Source organism: Haemaphysalis longicornis, unplaced genomic scaffold (assembly GCF_048455015.1).
Source record: "Haemaphysalis longicornis isolate Haplotype H1 unplaced genomic scaffold, Haemaphysalis longicornis Haplotype H1 scaffold_6, whole genome shotgun sequence".
NCBI classification, from domain to species: domain Eukaryota; kingdom Metazoa; phylum Arthropoda; class Arachnida; order Ixodida; family Ixodidae; genus Haemaphysalis; species Haemaphysalis longicornis.
The window spans coordinates 33,946,248-33,963,416 of NW_027526407.1; the positions used below are offsets into that span (position 1 = coordinate 33,946,248).

The 17,169-nt window shown below is 44.7% G+C and overlaps 1 protein-coding gene across 2 annotated transcripts in view; it reads left to right on the top strand.

The window, feature by feature from the left end:
- Positions 1-17,169, top strand: part of LOC144142457 (uncharacterized) — a 49,241-nt gene that overhangs the window by 10,814 nt on the left and 21,258 nt on the right. For both annotated transcript variants that reach the window (XM_077673989.1, XM_077673990.1), the window contains exons 4-5: positions 7,702-8,301; positions 12,218-12,883. In XM_077673989.1, the coding sequence (XP_077530115.1) occupies positions 7,702-8,301; positions 12,218-12,883 (1,266 nt within the window). The remainder of the gene's footprint in view (positions 1-7,701; positions 8,302-12,217; positions 12,884-17,169) is intronic.

Here is a 17,169-nt window from a genome sequence, read left to right on the forward strand (position 1 = left end):
TTCGTTCGCGTCACTGCGCTGTTTGTTCAAACCACTGTCTAGTTTCGGTGTCTCAAGATGTGGTTCGGCACTGCTTATTATTCCTTGATTGAAATCTCTGGGAATTAACATTGCCATTTGGCGATGCGATTGCTTTGTGCATGATGTAAATTTCATTCGTACATCTTGATTTACACATACCGATTTCCGCAGACAATTATCGCAAAATTAGACTTGCTCACACAGGAGGCGAGAAGTTTCGCGTTTAAAGAGCGCTCATGACTCAGGTTTGAAGCAAAATGGCATCAAGGCTAGCTTATAGAATTTTTCATAATTTCATTGTTTGGAGTCTGACTTTCCGGGTGAATATACCGGGGCCATTAATTGTGTGAAGTCTAGTCGGCAACCCTTAGAAACGGAGCGGTATAGAGGAGCTTTAAACCCAACAGCACAACCCACACGATCGTAAATTTAAAGCTTTCCGTGCCAATACCGAGTCAATCGTTGGCTCGGTAATAATTTCCTCTCTCATCTTTGCTGTTTTCTCCATTTTTTACTGGTCTACCTTAGCGTACTACACAGCTGTAATGTCCATTATTCATTTGAGAAAATGCTAGTGTCAAAGTGATAGCGCGCACGGATGATGTAACCTATTGGTGCACAGGCAAGCCAAGTGTAAATCTTGCTCTGAAACGTACGCACTCCTTTCACTTAGCGACCGAATCCTCTATGAATCTCCAGAAATCTTGTGGGTTTTGGTTTCGAAAATGGAGACCCACCATTACAATTCTCAGGTATTCGCTTATATCCTAAAATTAACAAATTCTGGCCTTGATGGAGGCGAGAAGACAAAACACCCATGTGTATGAGATTTCTGTGCACGTTAGAGATCCCCAGGTGGTCAAAATTAATCCGAAACCCTCCACTACGGCGCACGTCATCGCCGGCGTTGACTCGGCGCGTTAAAGGGGCCCTGAAAGGCGTTTTGAGCACACTAAATGAAGTAGCGCAATCGTTAGATTGGGTCGTCAAGGTCATCTGGGCCAAGTATTACTCTTTTACGCGCAGCGGAAAGCTCACACTTTTTTTGCAAAGTTTGTCGCTTTCTTCTCACCCTTTCCTTCGTGTTTTTGGACGCCGCCATCTTCACATGTCTACATCATCGATTCCAAGATGTTCGTCATGAGCTAGACATCCTGCTATTGGGCGGCTTTTTCACGCACTCCCGGCAAAGAGATGAGGCGTCTGCTGAGCGTCGGCTCGCCGGCTGATCTGCCAGCGGAGTGTCGGAGTGCTTGGACATTTTACGACAAACGAAACAAGTGTAAACAAACGCTTAACCGTTCGTATTGAATGCAACACGGCCATAACACGACATGGATATTCTCTAATCTGAGTACGTTTCATAAAGAAAGCGTTGAAGCCCCGTGGCACTTCTTTCGTGCAATCGCAGAGAACGCCCTGAGCCGAATGCCCGGGTTTGACGGATACATTTTATTCAACTTCAAAACAATCCAGAAATGCGTTTCGAACGAACACAACGTCACAACATGCGTTGCAAGTCTGAACCGCGATTGACAGACGATGGGTTGCCTCCACCTGCCCGTCGTAAATTCGGCACTCACCTCGCGCGCGGTTGCGGGGACGAACAGCAAGCCATTTAACTCTGGCGCGCAAGCCGAGATGGCTTTTAGCCACGCACACTGCAGATACCCCATGCGAGGTTGAGTCCTACGTCGCTCGAGAAAGATAATCCAGACCATGGGAAGCACTATCCACCCGCAGAAGCACAACGTCGCATTTCATCGCGAAATAAAGGCGTCCACAACACACACACCATCGCCTCCTGTAATGCCAAACGCATCTCACACTTCCCAATGGGAGTGAGTGGTACGCCTGCAGTGCCCACATGTCGCGAGGTGGGGCCCCGAGCTGAACCGTGATCACGCAACCGTAACTGACTTCTGGGGCGGTTTGTGCCTGGTTGCCAAGGCAACCGATGTTTCAGATTGTCAAAGAAATGGCGCTCGCTCCAGCGCTAGAAAGCTCAGAGCAGCGCCGGAGCATGTTTCGCCAACGTTGCCGCTCTCCACCACGCGTCGCCCCAAGCTGAACTGGTCACATGATTGAAGCGTTTTGTGCACGGGTTCTGTATCGGTTTAATGTCTTTTTCACATGCTGCCGCAGGAATTACCACCACCGCAAAATAAGACCCCGCACCAGCGGGGTGACATCTGATACGGCGCTTTTTGGATAAACAGTGCGCGGTGCATGAGGGGCATGAGGGACCGAGAGCACGATCGTCCCCGAGTGGCTGCGAGTTCGCCGCCGATTAAAAGTCACGTGCTGCCCTGCAGCAACACACACCGCGAAAGCGCAAGGCCAGGCCGCCGCACAAATGCCGCCAGATTTTTCGTTCGCTTTTCCAGCCTTGAGCGGAGTGAGGTATTCAAGGTGTCAACAAAGCTTGCCCGTAGCAGACGGCAGTATGAGCAGCGCGATAGCGGAAGTACGTCACCGCCGAGGAGCGCAGCATCACGGGAGGGAAGGCCGGCGCGCCGTCAACAGCGGAGAGTAAGTTGAAAGGAGGAGGAAACGCGGCGCGACAATAATGCGCGGTTTTTGATTTACGATTTCTCAGCTAATACTCATCGCTTTAACAAAATTCTTGCGGGAGGAGATTGCTAATACATTGTCTTATTTTGTTACATGTACATCCATGCATCGGCGGAAGGTATTTCAGGACCCCTTTAAACCCTACAATCAATCAATCAATCAATCAATCAATCAATCAATCAATCAATCAATCAATCAATCAATCAATCAATCAATCAATCAATCAATTCTGGCCAGATTGGCAGCAAGGGGCCGCGATGAGCCTTGCGGTGACTGACCACAATTATGTGACCGTAACTCGGACCAAACCGTGTTCGCTGCAAGACTGAAGCCCGGGGGTGGACATCTTTCAGTTTGTTTCTAAAGCTAAAAATTTGTAATGTATTTTTAGCGGAGGAAAAACAATGTACGTTCTGCTTGTTATACATCGTGCGCCCATAAGCATTCAGGGATTTTATGGGGTCTTCGAAGGTTTGTTTGACGTTTCCTATGAGATCCAATGCGACAAGCGTCTGGGTATATGTGCGGTTAGGCTCATCCATTTGTTATTTCACAGCTCGTCTCACAATTCCTTTCGTTGCACGTTATTACCCATGTGTTACTTTGCGCACTGGTTCAGCGCCGCCTATCATGTCACTTGCGATTTCTCATCATTGCTTCCGAACTGAATAACTGTCGTTTCTAATAATATCGAAAGGAAGTAGCGGATGCTATATTATACCCGCAAGCGCGGGTTTTTATAGAGTATTTTTTTAACATCGCCAGAAAAAGTCAAATCAGAACTATAGGGAATGTTTACTTGCGTATCCCAGTTAATCGCTCATTGTTTAACAAAGCAGAACCTTCTGGCGGTTTTAGATGCGTGAAGCGCGTGTTTGTGTCCCCCGCATACACCAACTCTTCTCGTGAATACAAAGCAAAAAGAAGACGGGTTTTTCGTTCCTATGGACACAACTGCAGCACATGCAAGGAGCCCGAGACAATAGAGGAATATTTGATTGCTTAGGTGCCCTGTTTTTCTGGAATGTGTTGCGGCGTCTATTAAGATAAGTAAAACGTATTCGATCGTAATCCTGTTGCCATTCGAGTTCTCACAGTAGCAAGTGACAAGTGATATAATCTCTTCATAATTGGCTTCATAGTATATTGCGAGGGAAGGCGATAGACCATCATGTTGAGCCTGTCCGCTCAACGAAAAGTCGGTTTTAAGAGGAAAGTGCCCAAGTGTGCAGTGTCTATGATCATTTAATCAATGCTGTCGATTTGGTTAAGTGTTTATATCACTGCCTGCCGATGCCAGACTTTCAATGTGATTTATTTTGCTGTTATCATATTTGGTGTAGCTGCGGTGTAATTGTAATATTTTAGATTTATTGGTTGTCGCGTTTTATTTGCGAATATAGTTCGCTTCAGTCTTGTCGGGGTCATCCGAATGGCATTTTTTTATGTAATAATTAAAAAGTGCTGAGCCAGCACTGTCGCAAAAACATGAAAAGAAATCTATGCTAGCACAGTCGGTAGAGCGTCGGTTTGCGAATTTTAGACCTTTGTTTGAATCCTGGGGTTCACATGCGTCTTTTATTTATTTACTTTTTATAACATCGGCCATTTTCTTGAGTGGACACAGGAGCGCCTTATCCCATAATTGGGAACCTAAGGGTCTCGCCTTAAAATCAACTTCGAGCACACACGATGTCCCTTCAAAGGATGAATATTTGGTAACAAAGGCTGCACTTAATACTAATTCTGCGTCAGAACAGCTTTGTGTGTGAGTACCGAGATATATAATGGCACTTATTGAACGCTGATAACAGTGTGTTCTTCCGTGAAGGGGAACGTTTATCCTAGGAATACTGTGCTTGATTAATTCTGGGAAGGTGCAATCACGCTTTTGCACTTACTTAAAGCTAATTCACTGAATAAGTTCCTATAATGACAGTTGAAAAGTTTTAAATATTTTTCATAATAAAACACAGTTTATTTCTCGCTGACGGCATTTTTTGTTGCAGGCTTTGCACTTATAGCGCAACATACTGCTGTGCGTTACGGTCTGCGAAACAGGTTCTACGGTATGCTGCGATGTGGAATGGGGTTGCATATATAATATTAAAAAATGCGGTTTTAAATAGTTCTTTAAAAAAGGACAAGTTCTACTTATAGTAGCAACTACGGCATATAGCAAAGCCATGGCCATACGGGCCCAACATCATGGTTAGGCGGTGGTTTTGTAAGCGATAAAGCAATGGCTGGTAAAACCAACTTCCACCAGACAGGCCTCCACAGGAATTTCATACTGGCAACATTTACACTAATCCCTCTCGAATGATGGAAGCTTATCGATGTAATTGCCGTTTTTTTATGCATATAGTTGGATAAGCCAATAAATGCAATATACGGGCTTGTTTGCATTAACTGAACCAGGATGTTGTAAGTCACACAATTTCATTCTTCATCAAAAATTAAATAGCACTACTGATAAGCATTTAAATAGAGGCCATGTTGTGTCACTAGTGCGCTTATAGAGGAGATGACGAAAATGAAATGTTCAATGCATTGCTATGCGTTAGCGGACGAGCACTGGCTGTAAATGAACCAACGACACTGAGGTTGCATGATTAAGTCTTTCGGTGTTGGGGCGGGTCCCGAGTCACGAAAACAAGTTCCTGTGACGCATAGGGCCTTGCCTACGTAGTAATTGTGTGCGAATCGACGCTGCATAATCTCTTTTGTGTGCTATCTGCACTAGTTGTAGAAAGCTTTGGCTAATACTTGCAAACGTGCTATTTGGGAAAAGCAGTTTTTAGAACTACGAAACTTGTTTTTTAGAAGTTGTGCCTCGAACCAATCTGAAGACTATCGATCAGAACAATAATGGTGTGAAAAATAACTAGAACACCTTAGTACAGATATAGCGAAGTGAAAGCGAAAACAATGATCCCTCATTTTGAAATTTATGCTCTCAATACTATTGTTAATTTCTTGTTCTCGTGGTTTCCTTCCTCCCGACGTTATGCCTTTGCACATACCGGTGTTAGCTGCGGCATGCAAATTGCCCAGCAGAACGCAATTGGCTATTTTCTCATTTATACTTGTGTAACTAGGAGGTTAAATTTTACTTACAGATCTTAGTACATGTCTTCAATATACGTCTGTAAGTCAAAGGTCATCATGCTTCTACTAGGTATGCCTTTATTCATTTCCCCTGAGTCTGTTTCTTCTCGTTTATGTTACTTAGGCTTAGCACATACTAGAGCTGGCATTGCTAAGCTAAGAGAAAGTTTCCCGCAAAATCAGTTCGCGACTCGGCTAAGTGCCCCGTCAGTAGGGAACATACAACATGGTAAAATTACTCATCTAGGCCTCAGCGCGTTTCTGCAACCCTCGTTTGTTAGTTGCTTGAGTGATCGATCATGGGATTTAAAGGAGCCACGAAGAAAAAAACACCAATTTGGTTTATTCAAAAGATTGCCTCGTTATAATCATACTGACATTAATTTTGACGTGAACGTCGCTCAAATAAGCTGCATAATCAGGAAAAATATAAAATGGCCATGCAACCTAATTGCTTATTTCCAGCAACAGAACCTATGACGTCGTACCAGCCAGCTCTGCGGTTGGCAGAGGGCAGCGAAAGCCAACGTAAATTAGGTAGAGCTTACAAGTTTGCCGAACTAGCCATTTCCGCTTAAATTTAGGGCACATTCTTTTTAAAGCCGTAAGAATGGTTGGACAAGCACTGGAAGTTACAGAAGCACACGTAGACATAGAAGTACCGATGCGTACTGCTGTTGGTACTGCGCGCAGTATGCTTGGTTTAGCTGCACAGGACTGCGGGGATTTGGGGTAGTCTCAGACGACAATGGCCGAGTAACGCAAGCAATGGTGTCTTACATGACCATATTTGTCGAGCGAGCACCCTGTTCTACGAAACGATGATTATCTCCCTGAACAAAAACAACCGAAATTTAAATACGGTCAAAAACAAACCAAAGGCCGAAAATGGCTTGCCATGGCATGCCGGCGCCATCTAGGTTCACTAACAGTAAATAAGGCTTCCTTTTTTTGTTTATTACTAAACAAAGCTTCCCAATTGACTGCAGAGCGGTCGGTTCCTGTGATGTCATTGCAGACGGCGAAACCACACGATTTAGCCGAAAGATGAATATTTTAACCCAACTTAAAACATTTCCCAGTGAATAAAGCACCGTTCGCATTTGAACAAGCGCTGGGGGTGCTACAAAACAGGAAATACTTCGAACACAAACATGAATTTTGTCTTCATGGCTCTAACACGCTGACGCTACAGAGGCGATGAGGCATGCAGTAGTAGAGGGCTACGGATTCATGTGCGTCAAAATATCAAACACATGGACGTTTTCGCTTTTCAACTTTATCAGAAAAGGGCCGCCGCGGCAGGGAATCGCATCCGCGTCCTTGCAGTCGGCAGCACGGTGCCATAGCCACTCAGCTACCGAGGTCGGGTTTCTAAGTTGTGTATATAAAACATATTTCACAGGTGCATCAGGGGATCACATTTTCTTAGCATGTACGATTTGGCATCAAGATATTACTGATAAGTTCTTAGTCGTGCTAAGCTACTGTGTGACTAATCTCTCAGACGCGCGAAGCAATATTAAGACAACTTTTCAAGTGTCATGGTGCTGTCATCCACACTGTTTCAAAGCTAAGCAATTTGGGTTATAAATTCATGTTTCTCCCACACAGAATGAAGCTGGGTCACTATGGGTATTCAGTATTACTAGTTACACAAAGCACAAACTAACTTTGCGCGCTTTGCCAGCGTTTTAAATAATCGTTTTTGTGCTAATCTGGTTGAAACAAATAAGTTCTACAAGGGACAGTAGTTTTCTCCTCCTGAGTTTGCGATTCGTTTCGAAGTCTTTTGTACTTGACATGTTAAAGTGGCGGACAAATAACATTTTAGCCACAGAACCACAAATTATGGCAAATAGAAATTTTTGCCCTTCCTATGTGTTGAACCACTTTTTAAACAGCACAGTTTTTTTCTTTCTCGGTGATTTAGCCGGCTAGTAGCACAAGTTGCACTACAATGGATTAAAAAATTCCCTTCCCTATTTTTTACAGGAAACGGACTATTATTACAAGGCGGGGCAACCGGAGGACCAGAACAACAGCAACAGCAGCAACAGGGGCAACAGCAACTGATACAACAGCAGCTTCAACAACAACAACTGCAGCAACAACAACAGCAGCAGCAGCAGCAGCAGCAGCAACAACAGGCGCAACAGCAACTGATACAACAGCAGCTACGGCAACAACAACAACAACAGCAGCAGCAGCAGGAACAACAACGGCAACAGCAGCAGCAACAATTACTGCAACAACAACAGCAACGACAACTACAGCAACAGCAAATGCAACGACAGCTACAACAACAGCAACAACCACAACAACCCAGTTTAGGCAGCCAAGGCAATCAACCAGGACTTGTTAATGGAGGCCTAAGTGGAGGAAGACAGGTCGCTGGCTTTGGTGGCGGATCACCCGGAGGCCTTCAAATGGCAGCTGCTGGCGGTAGTGTGGGAGCCGTTTCTACAGGAAATGCAGGCGGAACAGTGGCCGATTCGTTCCAGAACGGTGGGGCACCCGGCTCTGGTGGAGATGGCTCTGTGTCTAGCTCCATTCTTCGTGGCGACCGTGGCGGCTTGGGAGGCGTTACTTCAGGTGAGCAAAATTTTGCATTGCGAATTAGCCGAGTGGGATGTAGTTGTGTGGAAAAAAATAGTGGCTCCTGGCGTATGCTTGAATAAAATTATGGGCTGGCTGGTCCTATGTTGAAGCGTGACAGCGGAAAACTATTATTGTGAGGAAATATATAAGGCCCTAAATTTTTTCTTTTCCAGGTCATGAATAATTTGCTTATAGATATTGCACATTGCGTAATTTTACAGTTAGCTTTACCCTCTTGAAAGGGTACATGATTTCCACATGTACTTCGTTTGCATGGTTTCAAGGCGCCTACTAAGCGAAAATAAATAGCCTTGAAACGCTGGCACCTTACTGAGAGTGAGAGTTGTAGCGGATTACCTAATTTGTTTTAGCCATAGGGCCGACTGCCTTTTTGTAAATTTTCATATTCGGCTGCGATAGCTTATGGTATACAGACTCATTTTCTGAGGGCCCTAAAACCAGAGCTCCACGAATAAATTCTCCAGGCATAAATGAACTCCATTCCCCCCACCTATGGCAAAGTGCGCATAGGGTCACAGTCGGGCCTCCCTATAAAGCGAGTGGTTGAACTCGTGCCTGCGACAACCAGAAGCAGTTGATACCTGATAGGATAGGGCCCAGGTGCTAAGAATCATTGGCCCTGCACTGGCCACCCCTAGGCGTTGAACCAGGCAACGTTTAACACAACTCCGTATAACGAAAGCAGCTTTCTGGTGATGCCGTACCTCTGAGAGAATTAATAAACTGTCTATAGCTGATGCAAGGTGAAGTCTGAACAACATACGTGTGGCTTAGAGTGCCAAAAAGCAGAGATAATCTGTGCTATTGAGTGCACTCAAACGAGCGAATAACTGGTGAAGGACAATTCAGCATATTAAAAATTTCTTGGTTTCTACCTTGTTTTTAGAGTTCTAACAAAGGATTACACCATTGTTAATAGAGGGTCGTGGCATTCCATATAAAACTATCGTTGGACGTACAGGTTGAAAGATCACGGGCTACTGTACCCGCACTTAGGGTAGCACGAGGCTGGTTACATTTCTCTAACGGGATGTCGATTAAGATAGTAGTAACGTAAGAAATAGCACACTGCAGTAATTAGATGCTTCAAAAAATAAGGGGAGAAAGAACGGGGGAAGCATACCATGGGAAACAGCATTATTTGTGCGGACACGTAGACCGGTCTACAGGCGGGATCTGCCACCGCGACATATGATTCAACCACTGGCCTACAAACATTGCATGTAAAATACTAACAGTTGCTCCTTTTATTTGAATGCCCTTCACTATTGGATAATTCTGATTTATGAGCGTGCTCGCTGTACCAATTATCATTCGATTAGGACCGTTAGGAAATAGGCTCAGTACCGGTGTGGGATGTGGTTTATATGTGATTTTCTGGGAAACGAAATGAGGGAATAAGATTTTTATTTTAAAGTGGAGATTTGCTTTATATTGAGCTGAAAAAGAGGTTGCTTCAGTGTTTTCAGAACACAATAGGACATACCGAATTGAACGTTAGAGATCGACAAATAAATTACAGTCCGCGTCAGTGGGGCCTGAAAGTACCCGAACTTTGTTCCTAATCTGCAGCAAAATATAGGACATACTACAAAACTGTTGGAATATTTGAAAGATATTTTAGCTTCTAATACTGCATGGTGCTGCCTGGGCATAAAACTAATATAGTTCAGCGTGCTTCCTTCAGCTGGTTTCGCTAGTTAGCCATTTAATTTGTGAAGCGCGAAAGGAAATAAATGTTAAGCCTCTCAAAAAACAATTCTTAAAACAACAAGATAAACAAAAAGTTAGGTATTTTATTTTATATTCCTAACGTGAAAGTGAAGCTCGCTTACAATCTTGATTCTTAAGGAGCCATGAAGAGAAAACACAAGTTTGGTTCATTCGAAAGATTGCCTCGTTAGAACCATAACGACACCACTTATAACGCAAACTTCGCTCAAATAAGCTACATAATTAGGAAAAAAGGAAACGACCATGCGACCCACCAGCTCATTTTCCGCAACAGAACCTATGATGTCACTCGAGAATGCTCTGCGATTGGCGGAGGCCGGCAAAAGCAAACGCATGTTAGGCAGGGCTTACAGTTTGCATAGTGAGCTAAATGCCCGTGAAACATACTGCACATTCTTTTTATGACAAAGAACGGTGGAGTAAACGGTTGAAGTTCTGAACGAACACGCAAGCGTGTGCGCCAATGCGTACGAAACTACCGCCGGCCGAGCTCGACATCTCGCCGTCGCGCAGATGAATTTTCGGGTTCGAGGCTCTTAGGGGCCAACGAACCGTTCCAGCAGGTACAGCCGCGACCTTGCTTGGTATCTTAATCCCTTGACAGGAGGTTGGCCCTCATATCGCCAACCAGTAAAGGTAAAAATAGAAACGAGGGGAGTAAGGAACAGCAAGAAGCGACGAGATAGTGCCAGTCGTCGCAGAAGTTTCGAATGGTGTTGGCTTCCTGCTGTCGTTACGAGCTCGTTTCCAGTTTACAACCACTGAAAACTTCAGTTTGTTCGAGTATTGTACAATTAAATTTTGTTGCTGCGTTTTGAAATGCCCATGTAGTACGGGCAAATTGTCGAGGGAGTGCGACATCCCCGCCGCTGAGGAGATCTCCTTTCATGTGCTGCCCAACGACGAACCTCGGCGAAGCAAGTGGCTACGTTTTGTGAACTTTGCAAATGGAGGAGAAAGAGAGCTAAAGGAAGTACGAGTGTGCTCGCTTCATTTCCGAGGAAGTGATTACGCCAGGGACCCTTACGTTAGCTCACTCCTGGGACATGCTGGCGCTCGTCGCCGACTTCGTCAAATCGCCGTCAAAGCGCTCTGACCTTGGGGGAAAAATGCCGTACACACCGCGCATTGACGCTCGTATCTTTCTGGTCGAAGCAGAGAGCTCGCGCGAACGGCTTTCCATACACGACACCTGCCAGCTGGCATAAGCGATACTGCTACTGAAATTGAACTATTATTAACTGTAATAAAAATACGACACATACGTACGAGTCTGTATTCGTCCGTCGCGACGGGGCTGACGAGGCAGCGGTGCCGACGGCAGGGCGTTCGTGTGTTGTGGCTATCGCGGAATGGTCGCTTTCCCGTCCACCGCGTATCCCAGAACTCTTGCCGCTCATGCACTTAGAAGCATTGAGCGTTCAAGTGGTGTGAGGTTGTTAAATACAAGCCTGAGCGCCTCGGTGAGAGTTTTGTTCTCCGGATCAGGTGATTCCATGACTAGGGCTGCGGGTGCACTAGGTTTGACTAGTATTTTTAAAATGGCCGCCGTCTCGGTCGACTACCGCGTGTGGGTGCTATATGGAGTCGACATACTAAGTATCTGTTTCATGGACCGGCTCGTATGACGCCATTGTTCACGTCACGAAATGTGCAATTTTAGCGGGAGATTTAAAATTTTGACTTAAATTGCCTTATTTCTTTGTGAATAAAGCATCATTTGCTTCCGGAAAAGCGCTTGGGGTAATATGAAACACCTAATCGTTCGAATAAAACAAACTTTTGTTTTCTCTTCATGGCTCCTTTAATAAAAAATTGCAACAGAAATACGGGCAACTTTGGCTTGTTTTCTACGCGTTTTAGAAATAGTTTTTTGATTCGTCCGTCCTGCTGGATTTGATTGCATGAGTCGGTTCATCTTGTAGCAGTTCAAATGCCGTGCAATGTTGTTTTTATATTTTTGCACATCAATCAAGGCGACCAAATTCCTTCTTTTTTACGCGCTGTTACTCAAAACCAGAGAAAAATGATTGTGGAGGTCATGAGTACGGTGGTCATTTATCAATTAAGCACTAATTTTTAGCATAAGTTGTCTGCGTAGTTTCCCTCGCTCTAAAATGTGTTTAAGAGACTTGCGTTTTGCTATCGTTAACAGGAGCCAACCTAGTGGGAGTTGGCGCTACACAAGGAGCTCCACAACTACAGCAGCTACGTCAGCAGGAAGAGCAGGAACGACGACGACAACAAGACCAACAACTGCAACAACTACAACAACAGCAACAACAGCAACAACTACAACGACAACAAAGACAACGAGAACAAGAGCAGCTGCAGCAGCAGCAAAGATTCCAACAACAGCAGCAGCGGCAACAACAGCTGCAGCAGCAGCAAATATTCCAACAGCAACAGCAGAGACAACAGCAACAACAGATACTGCTACAGCAACAACAGCAGCAGCCGCAACCGCAGCAGCAAGTACGGCCGATTTTAAATAGTCAAGGCTATCAACCAACACTTGGGGGAAGCTCTGGACAAACTCTTGGCGGTGTCTTGAATGGAGGCTTTGGTGGAAGCCCGAACGTAGTGTCCAGTTTTCCTGCAAATCTGAATGGAAGAAGTACAGGCCCGGGATTTGGCGGAGGCCCTCTCGGAGGCCCAGCTATGTCGACTTCCAGCAATGGCATTTCAAGGCCGAGCGGAAACGTGCCTACTGGACCGGGTGGTCAGCTGTCCAATGGTATTGGAAGTAGCCCCAGTGGCATTGGTTTGCCCTCTGGCTCATTTGGGGCTGGAATCAACGGTGGCTCGAGCCAAAGTTCAGGTTAGTATAATTTCGGTGCACGAAGGTAGCGGCACCACACAGTTTTTCTAGGAAAGTGTGCAGAAGTGGGAAGAGTTTTTTTTAATATTCAGGTGTGCGCTCGCATTTAGATAATCAGCTAGGGTTGTGTTTATGCAGAAAATCGGAACTGCGCTTAGAACAGTCGGCCGAATTATTGGACCCGTAATCCTGTAATCCCGTAATCCGTAATCCGCGTCATCAGTTTCTGATTGAAATCACGGCATTGTAACTTTGCGGAAGATAGCTTTCAGTTATTATTGCATACTAAAACAGGCGAGTTCACAATATTCTCAAAGCGTAACAAACCCGCAAAATAAAAATATTTTTAATTTTTTACGAGGACTGAAAGTTACGTACGCATCTTTGCATCTTCACCTCCTGTTGGTACTTAGAGTTTTAGCAGCTGAGAGAACGAAATATCTGTTATTGCCCTTATTCTTTATCGCCGTGAAATAGCAACTGTAATGTAATGGAAGTTACACCGTGTGACAAGCAAAAATTCGCTACACGAAAAACCTAACTTTAAACTCGGCGTAGCCATGCAGCTCAATATTGTGTGCTTTTTGAAATCACTTTTTTTTTCATGCTCCCAAGGACAAAATGAAAAACGTTTCCGGTCTACCTTATCATCAGCATGTTTTTATTGTTTCCCAGATTCCTAAACGAACAAGCACCAAATTAAAAAGACAAATAAAACAAGATAAAAATCCCCACAACCATACGGCTGCGCACACAAGAATGTAGTTGAGAGAGCCATCACCAATTTCGAATGGAAATAACCATTAAGAAGCGCTGCAATGACGGACTAGCCAAGTAACTGACGACCTCTTTTCTCAAATGGATCCTTTAAAGAGGTTCATTAGCTAAGTGCTCTTTTCTGAGGTTGAGACATAATTATGGAGCGTAGTAAGAGGCAGTTTGCTTTCGAAGGCTCCCGCCAAGTAAAGAAAGGAGGGCCTAGGTGTGGCGCCCTCTGCATTTTCAACACGGAAAAACTAAGATTCTACCGAAAATGATGAGTGAAACTTGGAAGAAGGACTAGCTGAATGTGTGTTAAGCAGTGTTAATCACAAGGGCGAGTTTTAGCTGTTCGTCTAATACCTTGGAAGTAGGTAGGGTACTTCTGAATTGCTAGAAAGGATACAAATGCCAAAATGACGGCGCGTAAATGAGAGGCTCACAGGGGTTAGCACTCCATGGAAGCTGATCTCAGTGCTTCGCCCTTAGCTGAGAGCTGCGCAAAAGATGAGTGCGCGGTTGAATTTCAGAGCTCTAATATTGGGTTTAGTCTAGGGATAAGCTTACTCACGAGATATGGGAAGCCTTCTCAGGGCCGTAAAATACTATGAAATTAGTTCGTTGCCAATTGCTCTACCGACGGCGGATATTACGCTCCTAGACAGCGTGTAGGTCTTGCACAATCGATGATGAATGTTGTTTTGCGGAATAGTTGCCCTTGACTCTCAAGTGTAGGTTTTCGATAGGCTGCATCGTTGTTTTAACCATTCGGCAGTGAGTGCTTCACCGTCTTATGCGTAATTCTTTTAGTGTGTAAGCTAGGCCCCAGCAAGGTTCGCAGATGATGAAGAATCAACTAGCCCGCCCCAAGCACAGAATTTTTCGCCGTACGTAACCACTCAGTGGGGTCATAAATGAACTTCTGTAACAGGTGAAATTTTACCACTTTTGAGGTAACCTGAATTAAAACATGGACGTGTTGAACCAGTGAAAAATCAAAACCCTCAAGCTTGTTTTTGTCAGTGGTTCACGCGCTCTATGATAAAAATGTAGTTTGAGGCTTTGAAATTATAGAGAAAATCAAATTTGAAAGTCTTCAGTTTAAACACTTGAAAGTTCAGGAATTGGTCTGTCTGAGTGGCACTTTGCACTTCCCTATCAAATTGGAAGAATGCTAACACAGAGTATACACGAGGAGAACCGTACAAAAAGAATGGACTGCTGGCATGGCTCCTGCAGGCCCACAATATTCAGCGTAAGGTAAACCTCTGAAACCTCACGAAAGCAAAGTAAAAAAAAATTAGTTTGGAAAAACAACGTGAAAGATAGGCGACCTAATAAAAGTAAACCTACAACAGGTTGCCGTTCATGAGCTGAAGAAAAAACGACAGCTACAGTAAAAGGCACCACTGTCCCTACAGATGACACGCAAGCTACGCGAAGCGAGGAAATGCAAATAAACTGAACGAGCCAATTTATTCATTTGCTCGTTCCAGAATAGAGGTGCCAGAATACTATTGTTTTCTGAAAAGTTTGTAGTTAAGCGAGAATATCCGCAGCCAATTTTTGGAACCATAGAAAGATTGGGTTAGGAGATGGTATTCCCAATAAAAAGAACTATTTTTTATGTTCTTGGTACAAAAACGCTATGAGCAAATACAACTGACCCATTACTTGAATGTAAGAGTGCACCTTCATCACAGCAGTGCTACGTTGGACTGATGTTAGGGGAGTCTTTTAAGTGCCCTGCAGTTCTCCTCACTGCTCGTTGGTTCGTAGATATTTCTGAAAACTCTTTTGATTAAACGGAGTGCTGGTCCAACGTATCGAGTTCTGTGCGGATAATATGTGCTCAAACGCTGGCTACTGATGCCACAGTGCGCAGATTGACGGCTGAAGAGAGGCTTCACTGATACTGATAAAATTAATACTCCTTTCTCCAAAACCGGGCAGAAGGAGGAAGTGGGAGTCTCGATATTCCTCCCCCTCAGATCGAACCTGCAGCCCTTGAACACATTATTTCAATTGGACTGCCTTGGGCTCTCTTTGCTGTTCGAACTAACCAAGAAAGATTTCTCACTACTCCGCACCACTAACTCTTCAATGTGTTATAAAGTTGGTGGCTGGACATCGCAAGCCTAAATCATGTGAGTGTGGCTCGCTGGGTGCACCACTCACAGGGATTGTTGTAGACTTACGATAAAGGAAATGTTCCAGGATTGGGGAATGCATTAGCCTGTATTTCACCCGGGGGAACAGGTTGTCGTCTTCTGAGCGCGGAATGAACTGAAGGATATTTCGGCCGCTCCATGTAATAGTGTTGCCTCATGCCCGAGTAGGTCACCAGCCCGCCCCTGGCCCCTTGGTCCGAGCCGGCAGCGTAGTTGGGGCAATCACGAGAGTTTGAAGCACGGGTCGCCTCATGAGCTAGCTCGTTGCCTGGGATAGACACATGTGCTGGTGCTTAGGTTATTTGCACGATCTGCATTCGAGTGGCCGGGACCGAGCGTATAGGGCGTATGGCTGTGTTGGAGATCCTGCTAAATTTTTAGTTCCGCAGAATGGTTTTGAAATCGCTGAAGATGGTTTTAGCCAAGAGGGGAGGTCGCGGTGGGAAGGGGGATAGCTGCCTCTTTTTTCCCAACATCTCTTTCCTATGGCATCAGCGTCAATGGAGGCTGACGGTAGACAGTTGGCACGAGCGTCTACTGCCACGATGGTGATGGTGCGTGTGAAGTGGTAGTCAGCAGCGTAAGTATAAGGTAAACTTTTTGATGCCGACGTATGTGAAAGATTTCATATATTCCAAAACTACGGGTTTATAGTATGCTTGATGTTCATTAAGAGAAATTAATGGGGTCCCACACATAGAAGGCTTCAGTGAAAATTTTTTTAGCTTTGGCTAAGTGTAGTTGTAGGTGCACACTGCTCCTAAAACAACATAAACTGCTTATTGCTGCATGCATAAATTGCTGATTGCTCGTAATAGGAGGAACGATAGTTATAGATTGCGGCAGTCAAACCTTCTTTCACTAATTCAACACCGTTACTAAGTACTGAAGCCTACTTTTATTGGCGCTGATGGTGTACTTTTCACTTTCCTTACCTACTTAACAAGGCCTTTTAAAAGACAATGGTGATCTGATGGCCCCGTGTCCCCAGCAGCGATAAACCACCTCATCAAAATGATTTTTAAGTAAGCCATAGAGCCGAACATAGCGGTACCTAAACATCTTGGCTCAGACAGGGCAGCGTTAGAATTAATACGTGGCAAAGTTTGCCGCTAGCACACGGGTTGTCCACAAAGCACCCGGCTTTACACAGTTCCTGTGAGGAAGTAAAATATACAATCAATTTTCGAAACTCGCATTGTACAGCATTCATAGGCGCACCGAAAAAAAGGTTAACAACAAGAATAGACCATACTTTGGGAATGTATTTATGAAAAGGTAGTTTGAAGGAGGGGGTGGTAAACTGGCTGGATTTGTGGAAAGAGTAACGCTCCAGCCACATGTCGATGGCAATGG